This window comes from Martes martes (genome assembly GCF_963455335.1).
Source record: "Martes martes genome assembly, chromosome: 8".
Taxonomy (NCBI): Eukaryota; Metazoa; Chordata; class Mammalia; order Carnivora; family Mustelidae; genus Martes; species Martes martes.
In genome coordinates, this window is record NC_137895.1 from 62,739,019 (window position 1) to 62,761,253 (window position 22,235).

General features: G+C 35.3%; 1 protein-coding gene across 1 annotated transcript in view; it reads left to right on the top strand.

Moving 5' to 3' along the window:
* The first annotated feature begins 684 nt into the window (after positions 1 to 684).
* The window catches only part of SLCO1C1 (solute carrier organic anion transporter family member 1C1), a 70,913-nt gene continuing 49,362 nt past the window's right edge, over positions 685 to 22,235 (top strand). The window contains exons 1-4 of the mRNA XM_080811043.1: positions 685 to 820; positions 5,472 to 5,626; positions 6,969 to 7,110; positions 16,894 to 17,026. Of these exons, the coding sequence (XP_080667169.1) occupies positions 5,498 to 5,626; positions 6,969 to 7,110; positions 16,894 to 17,026 (404 nt within the window). The 5' untranslated portion in view covers positions 685 to 820; positions 5,472 to 5,497. The remainder of the gene's footprint in view (positions 821 to 5,471; positions 5,627 to 6,968; positions 7,111 to 16,893; positions 17,027 to 22,235) is intronic.

Sequence of the window (22,235 nt, forward strand, 5' to 3'; positions counted from 1 at the left end):
ATTTCAGTGCTTTTCTTTTTTTCTATCAGACCCTTATAAATTGGATGCGAGCAACTGATCATGTGTCTGAGAATTGGCCCTTTCTAGAGAGAACTCTCAGCAGAGCCTTGATCCTGACCTGGTATGTGGTCCCTAAGATTCTCGAATCCCAACGGGAAAAGAAACCATGCAGAGATTTAGCCTATGAGCCTTTTTTTTTTTTTTTCTTTTTTCTTTTCTTTTTTTTTTTTCTCAGAAGGATCCCAGTGATGTCCTCAAGGAGCGGCTGGCTTAAAAACTTCTTGGAAGGAGAAGGAGGGATCTTTGTTACAAACTTCCGCCCCTCCTCCTGTTTCGGTTCCTTTCCCCTCTGCCCCCTGCAGAGTTGTGTTTCTGGGAATCAGCAAGTAAGATCACAAGTGGTCTTTTCTCTTTTCACTCTCTCTCTCACACAGAAAGCTTTATCACGTGTGGCCTTAAACTTGCAGCAAACTGCAAAGAAATGGCTCCAAAGCTTCAGCTCTTTCTGTGCCCTGGGAGCTGAGATGCACGTCAGTCAGTGGCTTTGCCAGCGTGGCCTGTTCTTTGCAGACTGCCAGAGAAAAGAGGCCAGGAGGAAAGAGGAAAGAGTCGAAATTGCCCAGGGGTGAGACCATGCCCTTCATCTTTTCTTTCCCCTAATTTGCTCTGTCTGTGTCCATCCAGGCTCTCCCCACCTGGCACAACTGCTCAGAGCTGCTGTAGAATTCACCCCAGTTTCCTCTCTCAGCTTGTGGAGTGGGGTCCAGCCTCTCGCTGAGCACGCTGAGAGGAACTGGCCGTCTTTGATCTCCACCTCCAGGTAAGATTTAGTTCTCTGCTTTCCTGTTTTGCGGCTCTCACGTCTGATTCTCATAGAAGAGAGGTTAATCAGCCCTTCAGTTCTGCACTACCAGCGTCTTACCCACACCCACCGTCAAAGTTGTTGGGGCCCTTGTTAGGTTGATAGAAATAGCAGAAGGACACTGGTTAAAGTCAGGTCACCTCAGATTTGGGTTCAGATTTTGACTCTGAGAACTTATTAGTTGGGTAGTTCTTGATCACTGAATGGCTCTGAGTTGTATCATTTTCTGTAAAACAAGTATTCTGATGCTTACCTCCTTGGTTGTTTTTAGGATTAGCAAAAAGTTTGTCATTCACCTGGCACATACATAAGTACTTATTCAATCCGAATCTGACACGAACACTTACTTGTATGGGGAGGGGGGGAATCAGCCTTCTTAACACACACTCCTTGTTGCAAGTACCGTGAGATTACTCGGTGCCCGGAAGACCAGCTAGTCCAGAGGTTTTCCACGTGTGGGTGACTATAAGAGGGTGGCTCTTTCTGACTTGCTCTCTGGCAGTCTTTAGGGTTTGACCGTGGATGGAGTTTATGTCACAGGATCACAGCACAGAGGTTCTGGGCATGACCCAGTCATAACATGCCGAGGCTGTCTGTGCTCTTTAAAGACTGTGAGATTGATTTTCAAGCCCATGTGAACAGAGAATTCCTTTTTTTAAAAAAGAAGAATAGACATTTTCTATTATTTTATTTCTATTAATATATTATTTTATATTTATTAATAATAATCTATTCTATTATCTATGGTTTGCTTCTTTTTCTTTGGTCCCCAAAATAAGATACACTCCAACCCAGGCTGTTGGATGAAAACTTTGCCATAACTCTTTTTCTGGTGGAATCTATTCAAGAGGTGGGAGAACAATTAAAGATTTGCCAAATGCAAATCCTTCTCAATAACTGTGTTCTTGCTCTACTTCTGCGACTGCAAATGAATGGAGAGAGAGAGAATCTGGAGGATCTTTCCATTCAGGTCCTTGAGCTCGCCTTCCGTTTCTTTTCACAGAGGGATGAAAAGCTCAATGTTCATAAACATAGCCTCCTTGAAACATACTATCCTTGAGATGATATGCAAATTAGCCATCAAGATGAAATTATATTTTCTGTAACAATATTCAGTGTCAGTGTTTTATATTATTTTGCCCTAATACCACATCGTCTAGGATGACCATAGTTCTCTTGTTTTTGTTCTCAATTCTGGATTCTAGTTAGAGTGATTTTTGTGTCATCACCTTCCAAGTATAAGAAGACAGTGTGTTTTGGTGTCTCAAGTTTTTAATATAATTTTCAACATGATTGTTTTTCTTTTTAGCATTAGCATTCTGGATTAGTGTAGTGATAGTATATTTAATTATTAAAGAATTAATTTGCCTGTTCTTGTCCACTGGCTTTATTATGACTGGCCAGAAATAATATATTGAATCCCTGAAAGAGTAGGCCAATTTGAATGATATTTAAATTTTTTCTGGTGTGTATTTCTTGCTTGGTGATATGTTTATACTTGTAATATTTAAATTATTTTTATATGTTCATTATAGAAAAATTAGAACATATAGACCCACAAAGCATTTTTGAAAACATTATCTGCATTGTCACCAACCAGAAATAATGTGTTAACCTGTTCTTTAAAGATTTCCTCAAACTTTGTTGTTTCATATACACATGTGAAAATGGGTGCTGCTTTTGTAAAATAGAGTATTATATATATTGTTTTTCACCGTGGATTTTTAAAGTCAGTTCTCTAATAAACATATTCTATATAGTTATATTTACTTCGTTATACTAATTTCTAATGTGTTCAAAAGATTTCATTGTATGAATAGACCATAATTTGTTGGACATTTAGGTCATTTAGTTGTTTTGACTTTTTATTATTATTATTATCAAATTATTATTATTATTATTAATAGCTGTGTGTCTCTGGCAGTTTAATTAAAGGTACTCAGTAGTCTTTTAGTGTTAAACCTATCTAATATTGCATAACCCAATGTTTCTCAACTCCTTTTCATTGTTCTGACAAAGTGTTGTTCTGGACAACTAGTTTTGTTGACTCAGTGAATGTACAAAGTTGGCCATTGGTATCAGATAGATGGTAAAGAAGAATTTCTATGTCCTTAGTTTCTTAGAATTTGGATTTTTTATAAATCAGGAATGGATGTTGTATTTTATCACCTGATGTTTTGCATCTACTGAGATTTTATTATTTTTTACTTTGAATTCCTTTTTTTCCCAGTTTTACTGAGATGTGATTGACAAATAAAAATTGTATAAATGCATGGCATACAATGCGACGTTTTGATATACCTATAAAACATACTGAATTTTTAATGTGATGATTTAGATGAATAAAGTTCCTAATATTAATTGTTACATTTTTAAACTAGATCTCAATTAAAGAATAGAAATTCATTTGGATTTGCTAGTATTTTATTTAAAATTTTAGCATTTCTAAATTTCATCTGAAATGTTTTTTTTCTTGTACTATCTTAATGAGATTTTATTATCAAGATACTTATGTCTTTTTAAAATGAATAGAGATTTTTATTATCTGTTTCAGTTACCAACTATTTTCTCCTTGAAGGATATCCCTTGATAAAGCACTCCTATTACATCATCTATCCTTATTAGTTTTGTTTAGGGGATAGTTTTAGAGTATTTTTGGTAGTGTCTTCCTTGGCTCTTTTTCTTTTCTGGTTTATATTAACACAGGTAATTCTTGCTAGAAAATTACCTATTTGGTCAAGAATTTAAAGTTATTTCTATATATTATACATAATTTTTATGTTTTATACTTTTAAACATCTATGTTTAGAACTCACGAATATTGTATTCTCATGTCCTTACCTTTTGATCTTGCTTAGCATTTTCTGTTCTTTGTTTACTTTAGTTCTTTGGTTTTTATCTTTTTTGTGTTTCATTCGACTTTCCTTTGCCCATTTTTTAAAAGTTAAATTTAGGGGCTCCTGGGTGGCTCAGTTGGTTAAGCAACTACATTCAGCTCAGGTCATAATCCTGGAGTCCTGGGATTGAGTCCCGCATCGGGCTCCCTGCTCAGCAGGGAGTCTGCTTCTCCTGCTGACCTCTATCTTCTCATGCTCTCTCTCTCTCATAAATAAAATCTTTTTTTAAAAAAAGTTAAATTGGGGCACCTGGATGGCTCAGTGGGTTAAAGCCGCTGCCTTCGGCTCAGGTCATGATCCCAGCGTCCTGGGATTGAGCCCCGCATCGGGCTCTCTGCTCAACAGGGAGCCTGCTTCCTCCCTCTCTCTCTGCCTGCCTCTCTGCCTACTTGTGATCTGTCAAATAAATAAATTTAAAAAAAAAAGTTAAATTTATGCATCAAATCTAAAAATCAAATAATTTTTTTTTTTAAACAGGTCCTTGCTATACCCTTCTCAACTCATTTGCTACTCCTCCACTTCTAATTGTTCTGGTCTTTCTTTTCATATTTAATTACATATTTCAAAATAAAGTTGATTTTTCAGTTTTGAGAAATTATCTGTGACTTCAAACTGTGAAGGATGAGGTTTAGTAAACACAGTAAGAATTACATAAAGTCAAGGTAATATACTCATAGGCAGAATAAGCCTCAGTTATTACCACAGTACATTAAATTTTACTCGTAATCTTATTTCTTTAGTGTGATGAAAATACAGATTTCTGTTAATGTGCAAATGAATTATCTCATAAATATTAGGGTAATCTAGAAGTTATTTTGTTTTCTAATTTCTTCAAATACATTACTTTTACAGGCAGGCATTGAGCCATGCAAAATTCTAAAGTAAGGCATGGGACATATAAATACTGATATGAATATGGAGAAAATAGGTTCAGAGTATATGGATCTGTCCAGGGCTTGGTAAGGATGGGCAGATGGGAAACTAAGCATAGGAAAGGAGGCCATCTTTCTTACTAGAAGGCAGGCTAAAGTAATTTTTGCCTGAATTAAAGGTAAGCCTAAGGCACAAACCATGCTGCTTCCTTATCTGTCAAAGTAAAATGATACATAAATGGTCCTCTTCTTTTTTTACCATTTTGTATACCTTTCTTTGGTTGCTGCAGACCCATAGGAATTGCAGTGCGCCATAGGGAACTACAATGAGCATCAATCTTTTCTACCCGTTCTGTTAAGATAGATTTAAAGGCTTTAATAACTTAATTTTCATGAATCAATATTCAGATGGTTGAATTCCTCTTCCTTTTCTGCTTGCTTCTAGTTTAAGCTGGCAAGACCACAAAGTTAGCAAAATTCTGCCTCATTATTTATTCCAAAGGCAACATTTAAATTTCTTCTTTGCCATAATGAGGCTTAAGCTGAAGGGATTGGGAAAGAATGCTGGCTAGAGAGTCCCGATAGCTGGATTAGTTAATCAAATATACTGGTCAATTTTAATTGAAAAACTTTGCCAGCTTACTGTGGTAAAGTAAGGTAGCTTCATATCAAATCATGTCCCCAGCATTGTGATCTACTGTGAAATAAAAACATTATTTAATAAATGGTGGAGTTGAATTAATTTTTGTTTTGTTTTTTGGGTTTTTTTGGGTTTGGTTTGTTTTGTTTGGTTGTTTGGTTGGTTGGTTGGTTTTTTACTATTGAAATCTACTTTGACAGGATCAGAGTCAAGGAATATTTTCATAATGGACACTTCATCCAAAGAAAATATCCAGTTGTTCTGTAAAAGTTCAACGCAACCTATTGGGCAACCTTCCTTTAAAACAGAATATTCTTCCTCAAAGGAGAAGCAACGATGCTGTGGTGAACTGAAGGTAACAAACAAATGGTAAACAAACAACCGTAAGTAGTGAACAAAAGAGTAACAAAGAATCAGGGGGGCGGAAAAAAACCTACAGATTAGGTGGAGGCTATGTTGTTGACTCTCCATTCAGATGTGTGCTATGCAATTTCATAATTGATATTTCTGTATAATTACATATTTCCCATATGTAGCTAGAAGCGAGAATTTTTTCCCCTTTTTGAAAAGTGAACTTAGGTGTAATTTATTAAAACACACTCTACCAGGCAGTGAAAGCCATCTCTTCCTACCATGTAGATTAAATTATTAAATATCACTTTCTGGGTTCATTTGAATGCCCCTCCTAAACTGAAGTAAGACAGAAAAGAAACTAACATTTATTCAGTTTCAACCATGTTTCAGATATTTTACTAAGTATTGTTATAATATTTAATCTATAAAACATCCATATCATTCCCATTTTATAAATGAAAATTTTGATTTTCCTTGCCACACAACAAGGAGCAGGGGAACTTTTTAAATGGTGCCTAGTGTGACTCCCAAGTTCCTGTTCTTTGTACCCAACATTCACTCAGCAAATATATGTGCTTTTTCTTTTTTTTTTACATAATTTTTTATTTTTTATTAACATATAATGTATTATTAGCCCCAGGGGTACAGGTGTGTGCATTGCCAGGTTTACACACTTCACAGCACTCACAGTAGACATACCCTCCCCAATGTCCATAACCCCACCACCCTCTATATGTGCTTTCTCATATAAATGCTAACCTCCTCTATGGATATTCCATCAGGGACTCAAGTCTAGCAAAATATATAAGCCAGCTATTAAAAAAAATTCATACTCAAATGCATGAATTTACCTTGAATATGAACTTAAACATGAGGATAGTAGTTTTTTTGGTCTGTTGTGTCTCCTGCTGGTGCATGCGTCTCCACTGTGAAACCCAAGTCATGAGTATGAGACTTATGATAAAAAATTAAGGGTTTGAATTATGGTTCTTGTTTTATTTTCTTACCTGTGACTGGCTCCTTCCACTCTTGGCTTCACCATACAGTGGATTTTCCTTTCAAAGCCAAGACTCCTTCAGATATCCTTTGGAGGAAGGGAAAAGAAGGGAAAGAACAGAATTCAACATAAATTCTGAACAAAATCTGCTTTAGAATTTGTATTTTTAGCAATCTACCTGAGCTTGAGGCTGAAGGAAGCCTGTACCCATGCTTGAGAGAAATCTTCAGTGATAATCTTGTTACATTGTTCTTGGTTTGCATTTTGTCTGTCTGTTTACTGAGTTAAGTTTCCAGTTGTGTGTCAAGCTGGAGTCAGACTAAGTGTGATTTCTCTTATTTTCCAGGTATTTTTGGGTGCCTTGTCTTTTGTCTACTTCGCTAAAGCATTGGCAGAAGGCTATCTGAAGAGCACCATCACTCAGATAGAGAGAAGATTTGATATCCCTTCTTCACTGGTGGGAGTTATTGATGGTAGTTTTGAAATTGGTAAGTATTGCAGAAGCCTGGTTTTACTTTTACATGTCTTCTAGGCATGACTAAATGACATCCTCACTGCATTCTCTTGTCTGCTAGACTCTATCTGTAAATTCCTGTTGAGGTAGAATTTGCTAAGACCTTATGTTACAGTAGAGGCAATTTGTTCTCTCTAAGCAACCAGCAATAAATTTCCTGCCCCAGGTGTTCACTACTTTATGATTCACACAATTTAGAGTTTCCAGTCAGAGTGAGAGACTTTCTTGGAGGAGAGGGTAAGGTTCTATTAGGATTTTAAGTTTGAAGTATTTGGGAGGTATTTTTTACGAAAAGAGTCCTATATCCCAACAGCCCTGTGAATCAAAATTTGGAAGAATTCAAATGGGCTCTACAAAAATTTATTGTAATGATTTAAGAAGTGAAACAGTAAAAGGGGTTTCTGCCCAGAGGTCTACACAGATGATAAAGAAAGCCTACTAATGAGAACAGTAGAGCAAGGCAGGCAAAAAAATTCTGCTCTCCTGTGTCTTTGGGTAGCATTTGACTATAGACTTCTTCTTGGCACTTGAAAAGACCAAGTGATTTTAGTTACTTTTTTGGAAGTACTTTGAGGAGTATAATCCCAGGTAGAGCTTCCTGAAATAATAAACTACAAGGCTTTAATTCTTCATTGAAGTAAACAGAATGATAGCCTCTGGGGTCCTTACTCCCTGTTGGGATTCAAATATATGCTTTACTATACATAGTAAAATCTCTAATGGCTCCAGGTTTGGCTCACTTAAACTTTCAGAAAAGTGAAGAAATATTTTTCAACTCTGCAACAATGACTTTTTTAGTTCATACTGTATGTTTCAGTTCTTACCCTGAATATCACAGAAAGAATAAAAAGAATGAATAGGCAACATTTTACCTTTAGGGTTTTCTTCCCAAATCTGTCTGTCATAATCCTACCAGAATGAGATTACGTAGCTCAGTACTAATCAATAGTTAATGTGCCTACAAATAGGCACCATTAACTGGGCAGTCTTGTAAAAATGCAGATGCTCATTCTTTAGGAAGGGGAATAGGGCTGCCTTTCTACAGGGTCTCATATGGTGTGATTCTGTTGAGTCAATGGGCCATAGTTTGTGTAGCAAATTTCTAAAGCATGATCATATCACTCCCTTGAGTAAATTCCTTAGATATGCCTTGATAGTTGATGTATTCCTTAATGCCTGTCCTATCTATAGCCCTAAACTGAGTGAAGGTGAACTGAATCAAAGTAAGAGTGACACACTGAATCACAGGAAGAAACCAGTATGAAGAGGCAGTTGTTACAGATTGAAAGATTAAATCACACAGAAAGAACAAGAAATGAGCAGATAGAAAATTATATATCAACTATTAACTATTGCCGATTCTAGATTATGGTATAGAAACATTTTAGAGCCAAAGAAACTTACAATATGGTCCAAATTTTTCTTGGGTCCCCAGGTCCTGATGCAACTTGAGAGATTCTGTATTTGACAGAGAGTACCAATGTTTCACAGGAAGTGACAGAGGATCCTGAGAATAAATTCGTAGTAATTCTTCCAGACCGTTCTAAGGATGGAAGTTATTTATTGAATTAGATACAATAAAATGTCTTGAGATCCTCTCACTTACACTGCAAACCTTTATTCCAAACATCACCAGGTTTGCTCTGGATATTTGCAATCCATAATTTTTCAGAAAAGTGGGTTTCCTGACCATGAGCTTAATCTGCTCTTCTTGCGCCTCTCCATATTCCTCCCTTCTAGGATTCTGGACCCACTCCCACCTTTGTCTCTAGCTCTCATTTCTTCTTATTTACAAAAAAATTTCATTTATCCTCTGACATCATTTGGCATTATTATCTCATGTCCACATACTGGACACTCCATTTTTTCCCATGTATTTTTTCATAACGAAGTCTTTCTCCAACAACAACAGAGCTGCTAAGAAAATTTTTAAAAAAATGTTTTCTATATCATGACCTCCTAATATTTCCAAATACTCTCTTTCTAATATTTTCCCACATATTCTTATAAATATTGAAAAGTTTCGCTTTTCATATTTTAGTATTTAATCATCTTCGGATAGATTTGACAAAAATTTTGTTATTTAGAGTAGTTTTGGGTTCTCAGCAAAATTGAGTGGAAGTTACAGAGATTTTTCATATATACCCTGTTCCCACAAATGCAAAGCCTCTCTCATTATCAACATCCCCACCAGAGTGGGACATTTGTTACGGATGATGGACCTACAATACATTATTGTCATTCAGAGTCCATAGTTAACATTAAGGTTCACTCTGTGTGTTGTATATTCTATGGGATTGAACAAATATGTAATGGTTTGTATCCACTACTCCAGTATCATGCATTCTACTTTCACTGACCCAAAAGTCCCTCTGCTCTGCCTATTCACCCAAACTTTGCCTTACCCTTGGCTTCCACTGATATTTTTAGTCTCTCCATAGTTTTGCCTTTTTCAGAATGTTGTGTCGTTGGAATCATACAGTATGTAGCCTTTTCAGTTTGGCTTCTTTCACTTAGTAATATGCATTTGGGATTCCTCCATGTCTTTTCATAGCTGGATAGCTCATTTCTTTTTATGCCAGATAATAATCCATTTTCTGGATAGGCCTTCGTTTACTTATCCACTCACCCACTGAAGGACATCTTGATTGTTTCAAAGTGTTGGCAATTATGAAGAAAGCTGCAGTAAACATCCCTGTTCAGGTTTTTGTGTGGACATATTTTCATTTTCAGCTCATTTGGGTAAATACCAAGGAGCATAACTGCTGGATCATGTGGGAAGAATATGTTTAGTTTTGTGAGAAACTGCCAAATTGTTTCCCAGAGAATTTTACCCATTAACAATGAATGAGCATTCATTTTGCTCTGTGCCCTCACCAGCATTCCGTATGTTGGATTTTGACCATTCTAATAAGTATGTAGTGGTGTCTCATTGTCATTTCAGTTTCCAGTTCCCTCATGTCGTATGATGTTGAACATCTTTTCATATGCTTATCTGCCATCTGTGTATTGTTTTTGGTGACCTATCTGTTATTTGGCCTATTTTTAAATCTCATTGCTTGTGTTCTTATCGTTGACTTTTGAGTGTTCTTTGTATAATACTGGTAAGTGTCCTTTATCTGATGTGGCTTTCTTTTCATCCTTTTGACATTATCTGTCACAGAGAAGAAATTTTTAAATTTAATGAAGTCCAGCTTATCCTTCTTCTTTTCTTTTTTTTTTTTTTTTTTTTTTTTTTTTTTTGGTCACAGATTATGCTTTTGGTGTTGCATCTAAAAAGTCCTCCCCAAACCTGAGGTCATCTAGATTTTCTCCTAAGTTATCTTCCAGAAGTGTTATAGTTTCACATTTTACAGAGGTCTATGGTCTCTTTTGCCTTTACTTTTGTGAAGAGTGTAAGGACTGTGTCTAAATTCATCTTTTTTGCATGTGCATGTCCAGTTGTTCCAGGACCGTTTTTTGGAAAGATTATGTTTGCTCTATCTCATTACATTTGCTCCTTCGTTGATGAGCAGTTAACTATATTTCTGGAGGTCTGTTTCTGGACTTTATATGCTATTCCACTGATCCATTTGTCTATTCTTTCACCACTGTTAGACTGATTAATGTGGCTTTACAGTATGTCTTGAAGTTCAGAAGTGTCACTCCTTTAACTTTGTTCTTCTTCATTATTGTGTTGATTATTCTCAGTCTTTTGGCTCTCCATTTTGTCAGCTTAGAAACTGTTTTATCAGTATCCACAAAATAACTCCCTGTGATTTTGGCTGAGATTTGAATTGAATCTACAGATCAAGTTCGGTAGAACTGCCATCTTGATAATACTGAGTCTTCCCAGTCATGAACATGGGGTGGATCTCCATTTATATAGTTTTTCTTTTACTTCTTTCATCAGAGTTTTATGGTTTTTCTCATGTAGATCTTGTACATATTTTATTAGATTTATACCTAAGTATTTTATTTTGGGGGTGATAAAGTAAATGCTTTTTCAATTCCACTGTCCCTTGCTGGCCTGTAGAAAAGCAGTTTACTTTTGTATATTAGCCTTGCGTCTTACAACCCTACTATAATCATTTATTAGTTTCAGGAGTTCCTTTGTCAGTTCTTCTGGATTTTCTATGTAGATGATCATATCTTCTGGGAGCAAAGACAGTTTTATTTTTTCTTTCCCAGTCTGTGTACCTTTACTTGTTTTTCTTGTCCTATTATATTTATTTTTTCATTTTTAAAGATTTTATTTATTTATTTGACAAGAGAGAGATCACAAGTAGGCAGAGAGGCAAGAAAAGAGAGGGAGATGCAGACTCCCCACTGAGCAGAGAGCCCGATGCAGTCCTCGATCCCAGGACCCTGAGATCATAACCTGAGCCAAAGGCAGAGACTTAACCCTCTGAGCCACCCAAGTGCCCCCTTGTCCTATTATATTTAGTAGGATTCCCCAGTACAATAATGAAAAGTAATGGTGAGAAGGGACATTCTTGCTTTGTACCTAATCTTAGTGGGAAGCTTTGAGTTTATTGTCATTAAGTATGATGTTAATTCTATGTTTTTGTAGAGGTTCTTTATCAAGTTGAGGAAATTTGTCTCTCCTGCATTTGCTGAGTTTTTTATCATGAATGGTTTTTGGATTTTTGTCAAATGCTTTTTCTACATCTATTGATATGGACATGTGATTTTTCTTCTTTAGCCTGTTGATGTGCTAGATTATATTATTTGATTTTCTAATGTTTAACTAGCCTTGCATGCCTGGGATGAATCCCACTTGGTCACATATTCTATATACTGTTGAATATGACTTGCTAATATTTTGTTGAGGATTTTTATACCTGTGTTCATGAGAGATATTGATTTGTAGGGATTTTTTTTCATCTGGTTTTGGTCTTAGGGGAATGGTGACCTCATAGAAATGATCTAGGAAATTTCTCCTCTCTTATAATCTCTTTTTCAGAAGAGATTATAGAGAATTGGTATAATTTCTTCATTAACTGCTGGGTAAAATTTGCCAGTGACTCTTTCTGGACCTGGTGCTTTCTGTATTAGAAGGCTATTGATTATTGGTTCAATTTCTATAATAGATACAGGCCTGTTCATATTGCCTATTAATTCTTAGGGATATTTGGCAGATTGTGTCTTTTAAGTAGTTGGTCCATTCTATTTAGATTATGGTATTTGTAAGTATAGAGTTGTTCACAGTACTCCTTTATTATTCTTTTAATGTCCATAAAATTTATAGTGATGTCTCCCCTTTCATTTCTGTTATTAGTATTAGTATCTCTCTCTCTCTCTCTCCTTTTTTTCTCGGTGAGCATAACTAGAGGCTTATTGATTTCATTTATCTTTCAAAGAATCATCTTTTGCTTTTGCTGATTTTCTCTTCTGAGTTTCTGTTTTCAATTTCACTTATTTCTGCTCTAATTTTATTATGTCTTTTCTTCTACCTACTTTAGATTTAATTGACTCTTTCTAGTTTCCTAGGTAGAAACTTAGAAAATTGACTTTAGATTTTTACTGTTCCCAAATATATGCATTCAGTCCAATGAGTTTCTTTTTAATCATTGCTTTTATAGTAGTAGATTTTTGTTACAATTCCTATTTAGTAATTCCTGGAATATTGTAACCATATTAATATCTAATGTTATCTGTATGCAGCAACCTTGCTGAACTTATGTTAATATTTTTTAACTTAAGTATAGTTGACACAAAATGTTACATTAGTTTCAGGTGTTCAACTTAGTGATTTGACAAGTTTATGATTTATGCTATGTTAACAACAAGTGTAGTTACCATCTATTCCATCACATCACTATTACAGTACCATTAACTATTCCTTATGCTGTGCCTCTTATTCCCATGACTTATTCATTCCGTAACTTGGAAGTCTGTATCTCCCTCTCTCCTTCACCCTCTTTGCCCAACCATCCCAGCCCTCTGGCAACCTTCAGTTTGTTCTCTGTATTTAAAGGTCTGAATCTGAATCGGTTTTTTGTTTATTCATTTCTTTTCTTAAGTGGAATCATATGATATTTGTCTTTCTTAGTCTAACTTATTTCACTGATAGATTTATCCGTGTTGTCACAAATGGCATGATCTCATCCCTTTTTATGGCAGCATAATATTTCTCTGTGTGTGTCTGTGTGTGTATGTGCATGCACGTGCGTGCCCATATACATGTGCATACACCTCCTCTTCTTTATCCATTCATTTATGAATGGAAATTTGGATTTATATTTGGGTTGCTTCCATATCTTGGCTATTATAAATAGTGCTGCAATAAACATAGAGGTACATATATCTTTTTGAATTACTGTTTTCATTTTCTTTTGGTAAATACCCAATAATGAATCAATTTTTAATTTTTTGAGGAACCTCCATACTGTTTTCCACCAGGGCTGTACCAATTTTCCTTCTCACCAACAGTTTTTTTTTCTCCACATCCTTGCAACATTTGTTATTTTTTGCCATTTTGATTTTTGCCATTCTAACAAGGTGATATCTCATTGTGGTTTTGGTTTGCATTTGCATTGCAAATGCAATGCATTTGATTTGCATTTCCCTGATTAGTGATTTGAGCATGTTTTAATGTGTCTGTTGGCCATCTGTATGTCTTCTTTAGAAAATGTCTATTCAGGTCCTCTGCCCATTTTTATTATTTTTTTTCCATTTTATTTTATTTTATTTCTTTTCAGTGTTCCAGTATTCATTGTTTATGCACCATTTTTAAATCAGATTGTTTGTTTTGGTGTTGAGTTATAGAAGTTCCTTATATATTTTAGATATTAACCCTTATCAGGTAATACCATTTGCAAATACTTTCTCCCAGTCAGCAGGTTTTCTTTTTGTTTCATTAATAGTTTCCTTTGCTGTGCAAAAGCTTTTTATTTTGATATAGTCCCAATAGTTTATTTTAGCTTTTGTTTTCCTTGTGTGAGTAGACATAGCTAGAAAAATCTTGCTACAGCCAATGTCAAAGAAATTACTACCTGTGTTCTCTTCTAGGACTTTTATGGTTTCAGAGCTCACATATAGGTCTTTAATCAATTTTGGGTGTATAGAAATTTTGGGTATATAGAAAAACTGATTTCTGGATATTAATTTTATATCCTGCCACTTTACTAAATTTGTTTATTACTTCTGGTAGTTTTTTTGTATAGTCTCTAGGATTTTTTATATATAATATAAATGTATGTTAATTTTAATTGATTATCAATTTTAATTGATTATAGATGCTGTAGAGTTTTCTGAATAGACAATCATATTGTATGAAACAGAAGTCAATTTTATATTATTCTTTCCAATTCTAGATCTGTTATTTCTTGTTCTTGCCATATTGCATTGGCCTCAGTACTATGTTAAATAGAAACAGTGACAATGGGTGTTCTTTTCTCGTATCTGACCTTAGTCAAAGTGCTTTTACAATTTCACAATTAAGTAATATGTGTGCTCTATAGTTTGGTAGATATGCTTAAATGTTAATTGGGTAGCTGAACGTAATAAGAAAAAAACTTAAAAAAAAGTTAATTTGCTTAAATATTTTTCTTCTCACAAGTGGGTGGTTAATTATATTAGATGTTTTTAATACATCTATTAAGATAACCATGGATTTTTTTTCTCCTTTTATCATTTAAGACAATGATTAAGTTAAATTTTTTTCCTCTTATTTGGTGATACCCTTGCCCTTTTGGAACAAATTGCATTTGGTCTTTTCTTTCATTGTCCTTCTCTAGTTTTTGTTTTCAAGGTATATAAGTCATAGGAGATGAGTTGGGTGGCTTTCTTTTCTGTTATCTAAATTATGTGTGTGGAGAGAGAGGGAGAGAGAGAGGAAGAAAGAGAAGGGGGGAGAATCAGTTACTTAAAAGTTTGGTAAAACAGTTTTAAAGCACTGTGGTTGTATTGTCTTTTCCAGAGGCTAGTGATAATAGAAGTGATTTTTGATATCCAATTTAATTTTTTAAAGTTCATCGCTATTAATTTCCTATGTGTATCTTCTGAGAACTCGGAAGAGATACTAAGTAAAGAAAGCAAAAACTCTGTAGATATCACAGATGCCTAAGTGGTATTATGTGGTCTTTGGCATAACCACTAATGTAACACAGAAACAGCCCGAAACATAAGTCCTTTATTGTGAGGTTTTGATGGTGTGGGAGGTCGGGGGGGGGTGGGTAGGTGATATTTGTTGCAGGGATACGTTATCTATAAACTGAAGGTCAGCTTTCACTGTACTTTAGTTTATTAACTGTGACACATTAACAAAAAGTATAGACATAATTATCACTGGAATATGACACAAAATTACTTCTACTAAATGCTTAAATATCAAATGAGAAATCTCATATTCAAGGGTTTTTTTTTTTCCTATGAAAAAAGAAGCTAATTCTTTCTGGAGCCATAAAACTTAGAGCCACTGTGCATGCTAATTTTCTCACTGTCATTATTGTCCTCAAGGCTATAAAAATTGCTACTCTTTTTGCACTTGACTAAAGCTGGCAATGTGAACAAACAGTAGTAAATTAGATGATTGCTTACAGATGTAAGCAAACATATTCTTGCTAGAAAATTGGAAACATTGAAGGCAGAGCTTCAAAGCAACACTACCCATCAGCCATCACAATCAATTGCTGGGGAGTTGCTAAGTTATTACTCTATCTAGCACTGCAGTTTTTAAAAAACTATTCCAAGTGCAAAGAGCTGAAACTTTAAAAGCCCTTTGAAATCTAAGATCCTAAACAGTGTTTATCAAAGCATGTTCCTGGAACCATCTCCATCAGCACATTTCAGCTGATATTAAAATGCAGATTTCTTGGCCTACCCCTAGATCCATGAAATAAGAAACTGTTGGGAGCTTCCAAGATTTTACATTTTTAAGGTTTCTGTTTCCCTTACTACCTCTTCTAGTGTTTTTCTATACAGCAAAATATTTTCCCTAAAGCATATTTAGAAACTCATCACCATCATCAACTAAAACTAATTTATTCCATGCTTCTCTAGAAACTTTTTATGAAAGCGTAATTTCCACCTTCAAAAAATTTTGTCAATTATTTTTTTAAAAAGATGGGTACATTTTATGGAAATTTTGTATTTCATAAAATTTGGATTATAAGTAAACATTGAGATTATATAACTGGTATATTCCTGAGGTTTGCTTATGTGAAGTAATTTTTACCTATGTTTTGAGTCTTTTTGTAAAAAGCATATAGCAAATTATAAAGTATCTTAGTATTAATATAAATTTCACAATTTGATTTAACAAAGTGAGGTATAGTTGTGTTTGTTTTACTTTTTCTATGAGGAATATCTGCTAAAATAAGAATATGTAATGTATGTTTCAAGAGCAAATGGGAAACTGATAAAAGCTTTAATAGAAAATGAATGAAGAAATAGTAATAAAGTTCACTTCAAAATCACTAAGGAAAACTTAAGAGAGCAATAAAGGAACCCTTCTACAATTTGATTTACTGATAAAACACTTTAAAAGGACAAATAATTAGGGTGGATAAAATTGAGGTAGTAGTATTCATAATTAAAGTATTTTGATAAATGGATGAGATAATTGAAGTAATGAGCATGCAGGCAATTTCAATAGTCATCTTAGATTAAAGCAAAGAAAAACAAAGGATGGGAAAGATGGTAGGGAGACAGTTTAGTTAAAACAAAACATTGCCAGACCTGCTAAAGACATTCATTCATTTAGTTCATTTAGTTATGCTGATGACTTTTTCTAAGTTATCTAACTGATAAACATTTTATTCTTTACCCCAAGGGAATCTCTTAGTTATAACATTTGTAAGCTACTTTGGAGCCAAACTTCACAGACCAAAAATAATCGGAACAGGGTGTCTAATCATGGGAGTTGGAACATTGCTCATTGCACTGCCTCAGTTCTTCATGCAGCAGTAAGTCTAAAGCAATTATCTTTTTCTTGTTTTTACCAGTTGTATCCTCCCTTTTTATAATTGCAATTAATTATTTAAATTTAAGAAATGACACACACAGCACAAAAAAAGAAAAAGAAATGACATACAGCTTAAAGTGTAATAATTATATCTCATTTTTGCTATATCTTCTTTGGGCAAAATTACAGAATATTTATACTTTTATTTATAATTCAATAATCTATAAAAACTTGTTTTGATAGACTACTGTTGATTGGTGTCAGCCAAAGTTAAAGGGAAATTTTCATTAGTTGTCTTCATTCTTCATTCAAATAATTTATCTGTGGTGGTAAAATAAGTAAGAAATTAGCATATTGTGGTAAATGTCAAATGGATGTCAAATGGGTAATGAGTGAATGCTACTGACAATGTGCTGGATAACTTGACTGGCAGATCATTGACTTAAGGATATATTATCGATTCAAATAACTATTTAGTGTCCAAATATCATCTCATAGCATTTTTTCAATAGAAGTAGGATATGTGTATTCTTTACCCCTAAAGTCTACTTTTGGTACTTTTGCTAATACTTTTGTTAGCATTTGCGTACAACTTCGGTAGTTCCAAAGGTTATCATCATTATTATATTGTCTTACATTTACCTGTGAGGTAGAAGAGCATACTTTTTATTTAAGGATCTGACTTTCTCAAGGTTAGGTGCCGTGTAATGATAGAACTGGAAACAGGTATTCTGACTTCTTCATGCATATCCTTGTTGCCTTCCTTGCCCATGGTTACCTGTTGCCAACTTAGAGAAATGACTACCTAGAGACTTTGAAGCAGGATAATTATAAAAATTATATATCAAATCATAATTTTATTATTACCCACTCTAGATCATTATATCATGACATTGTAGAGTTGAAGAGACTTAGGTATGATATAGTCCAAACTTCTTGGAATCCCAAGTTACTTATATAGTCAGATTTTTACCTTTGTGATCAGTCTATAAAGGTAGTACACAGAATCCTGTGTGGGGTTTTTTTCTACCTATTAGGATGGTTCCCCTGGCCCCTTTATTTTTACTTGGAGAGAGATTTTAGAACTTCTGTCTGCTGTTTGGATGCCTATCCGACCTCCTTTCCACAGGGCAAAGGTTTTCCTTAGATCGCTGAGGTTCTGCAAAGGTTCTATACAGAGCCAGTGGATAAGGAGGAACAAAGGAGATGGCTAAGGCAATAGGTCTTCACTCTGCCTCATCCCTGCTTGATCAATAGCTGTGCCACTATTATCCATTCTAGTCCCTGAGCCCTCATGCAACAGTTTTCCCAGGGGGTTAAAAGAATTCCATTACTAAAAAAACTAAAATCTGAAAGTAGTTGCAGAGGATAAATAAATCCTTGACTCTTGACATAACTCATTCTGCAGTGGATCAGCAGCTTTCCTATATGACTTTGGGCATGTTGCCTAACCTCTCTAGGCCTCAGTTGATGCATCCTAAAAATAGGTATTATAGATATTAAAAATAATACCTGGCTTATAATAGCATTGCAAATATTAGATGACACAGCTAAAATGTTTATAAAGTTTCCTGATATAACTAGTAGTTGTGTCATTATTGTTAAGTTTTGCTATCAGTCCTCCTTAGATAATTAAGCCACCTGGTTTTAACCAGATACCAGCAATAGTTTGTCTTAAAGGGTTGGTTTCAGTTAATAGTTTTGTTACTTCAAGTTAATGATAAATATAAAATGCTGGCACAAGAAAATCGAAAGACCAGAAAGGTAGTCAGGTTAGGGCTGTCAAAGGATGCCAAAGAGTCAAAGACAGATTCTTATATACTATCTTTATATATGTTTAAAGTTATATTTGTTATATTTGTTCATTCATTATTTAGTGTCTGCCATTTTCCTGGCACTGCACCATGTAATGGGGCTATTTCAGTGGGAAAAAAATGAAATAAATATATATGCACGGTTCTTTACCTATTAAGTTTTCTGTCTGCTGAGGGTTATTATAATAACTTCTTTTCAACTTTTCACAGCATGAATTGGGTACTTGTCCAAAATGTCATTTTTGATCTCTGTAAGACAACTATACTCTGTCTGCCTAGGGGAAATACCTTTGATGTCCAACAAAACATAATATGGATATCAATTATTGAGGGCCTAACCCCAACCGACTTTATATGTGTTAGCTCACCTGATTCATGAATTTAACGAATACGTAGTGGCCATTGTTTTAGGTAATGGGGATAGAGTAGAGACAAAAATCTCTGCTCTCATGGATCTTAGGAGGAGGAGAGAAATCATAAACAAATAAATAATGATATAGTATGCCAGATAATGTTAAATGCTATAGAGAAAAGTAACTTCCTGAAGACACATAAGGAGTATGTTGTGGGGAGGGAGGTTTGCAGCTTCAAGTAGGGTTGTCAGGGGGTGGCTCACCAAGATGACAACACTTGGGAAGGACTGAAGGAGATGAAGGGGAGAACCCTGCAGATACCTGGGGAAGAGAGATTTTGTGCTGACTGAATGATGAATGTAAAGTTTCTGCAGCAAGAAGGAGTCTGGCATGTGGCTGAGCTGCAGGAAGGCCAGGCCTCTGTAGCAAGGGGAAAAAGAGGATGAGCAAGAGGAAAATGGAAAGGGGAAAAGGAGAAGCCATCAAGGTTGTTTCTCAAACTTTGATGACATTTGTGTCACCTGAGGCTCTCTGTAGACTGTAGATTCTGATTTAGTAGCTCTCCCATAGGGTTTGGTTTCAGCTGATGCTGCTAGTCTGTAGACTTCACTTTGAGTGGTAAAGTTGCAAACAATTACAATGACTTCATCTTCTTTTTGGAATGAGATGGGAAGCCAGTGGAGAACTTTGAACAGAATGACATGACCTCAATTACATTTTTTTGAATGTCATTCAGAACACTGCTTGGAAAAATAAGCCTGGTGGAGGAAACTTGGAAGGAGGGAGACTATGTTGGAGGCTATTGTATCAGAGTCAGGATTGTGTCTGAGTTTGAATCAGGTCAGATCTAAAATCCCTGATTTAAAAGCATTTAAACCACTGGTCCCCAGTTCAGTTACTTCTCTGTATCCTTATCCAGCAGAGCCTAAAGAGGCACAGACTACATGGATAGCCCCATTTTACCACTATGAAGATTGAAATTTGAAGAGCTTAATTGATTTTTCTAGAGTATCATATACAGTAATTAGTGACAAAGGAGACACTTGCATAAAATTTCATTTTATTTATTTATTTATTCAAAATCTAAATAATGGTTATGCTTACACAGTTGCATTTTGATAGATTGAATTGAGAAAGCTCAAATAGCTTAAAATTTTCACAATACTATTTAATCATTACAGATACTCATTTTAAGAGCTTTGAGACACTATAACAATCTGGTGTCTCTGGAATTATTAAAGAAAGAAAATTATGTTTATCATTATTTACATGTTCTCCTGTACAGCTAAGAATTGAAAAACAGTTATCCTCACTAAGTGGTTCTTAACCTATTTTGGTCAGAGAACCATTTGATAAATGCAATAAAAACTATAAACTTCTTTCCTTAAATACTAACATACTACAAAAATGTTGTTTTTTGGGAAGTTCTTGGAATCATTGAGGTGTAGATTATGCAAAACTGATATAAGATGACCCATTTATCAGACTGAATATTTTAGTAAGTCAGTATATCTCTTCCTTACATCGTTGAGTAGATTGTTAATATTTAAAAATATTACTCTGATTACTAGTCTTTTGTCACATGGTACCTGAACAAAAGGAGAATCAAGATGATGATGTGATGTCCTCTTACTAGGTACCTCTTCCCTGAAGGTGCAGTGGAGCAGAAAAGTTGGATCATGAAGGATAATTTGAGAGGGAGTGTGGCTGGGGAACTGAGACTGAGTTATCATAGTGCTACCATTCAGCATTTGCTCTTCTATTCAGCTGTTATTATAAACTTACATGCAGAGGAAAGGGTGGAATTAGAATAATTTAGAGCCATTGTAGAGGAAAGCAATGCCATCCAGGTAAATGGTTCGAAACCCCCACATATCAGAGAAGAGGAAAATGGAGGCAGAGTAGGAAGACCCTAGGCTTGTCTCATCCCATGAACACAACTAGATAACTATCGAATCATCCTAACTATTCTAGAAATTGACCTGAAGACTGAAAGAACAAACTCCACAGCTAAAGGGAAAGAAGAGTCACACTGAAGAAGGTAGGACATGTAGAGACCTGGTTTAGGGAAGAGACAGATCAGATTGCAGGTGCGGCAGAGGAGAGGGAGCTGTAGTCCCAGAGAAGGGCAAGAGAAAGAGAATCACGGAGGGGGAAAACACAAGGAGAACATTTCCCCAAAGCCACTGGCTTGGAAAATGAGAGAGGCTGAACTTCATGAGTTCTTGCAACCAGTGGGGCATAAAGTTTGGAGTTTTATTTTTTAATTTTTATTTTTAAATTTTTTAATAAACATATAATGTGTTTTTATACCCAGGGGTACAGGTCTGTGACTCACTAGGTTTACACATTTCACAGCATTCATCATAGCACATACCCTCCCCAATGTCCATATCCCCACCACCCTCTCCCGTCCCCACTCCCCCCAGCAACCCTCAGTCTGTTTTTTGAGATTGAGTCTTTTATGATTTGTCTCCCTCCTGATCCCATCTTCTTTCATTTTTTCTTCTTTTCCCACCCCCCAAACCCCTCATGTTGCATCTCCACTTCCTCATATCAGGGAGATCATATGATAGTTGTCTTTCTCCGACTGACTCACTTCACTAAGCATAATACCCTCTAGTTCCATCCACATCATCGCAAATGGCAAGATTTCATTTCTTTTGATGGCTGCATAGTATTCCATTGTATATATATATACCATATCTTCTTTATCCATTCATCTGTTGATGGACATCTAGGTTCTTTCCATAGTTTGGCTATTGTGGACATTGCTGCTATAAACATTCGGGTGCACATGCCCCTTCAGAGCACCATGTTTGTATCTTTAGGATATATACCCAGTAGTGCAGTCACTGGGTCATAGGGTAGCTCTATTTTCAGTTTTCTGAGGAACCTCCACACTGTTTTCCTCAACTCTATGGTCAACTAATCTTTGACAAAGCAGGAAGGAATGTCCAATGGAAAAAAGACAGCCTCTTCAACAAATGGTGTTGGGAAAATTGGACAGCCACATGCAGAAACATGAAATTGGACCACTTCC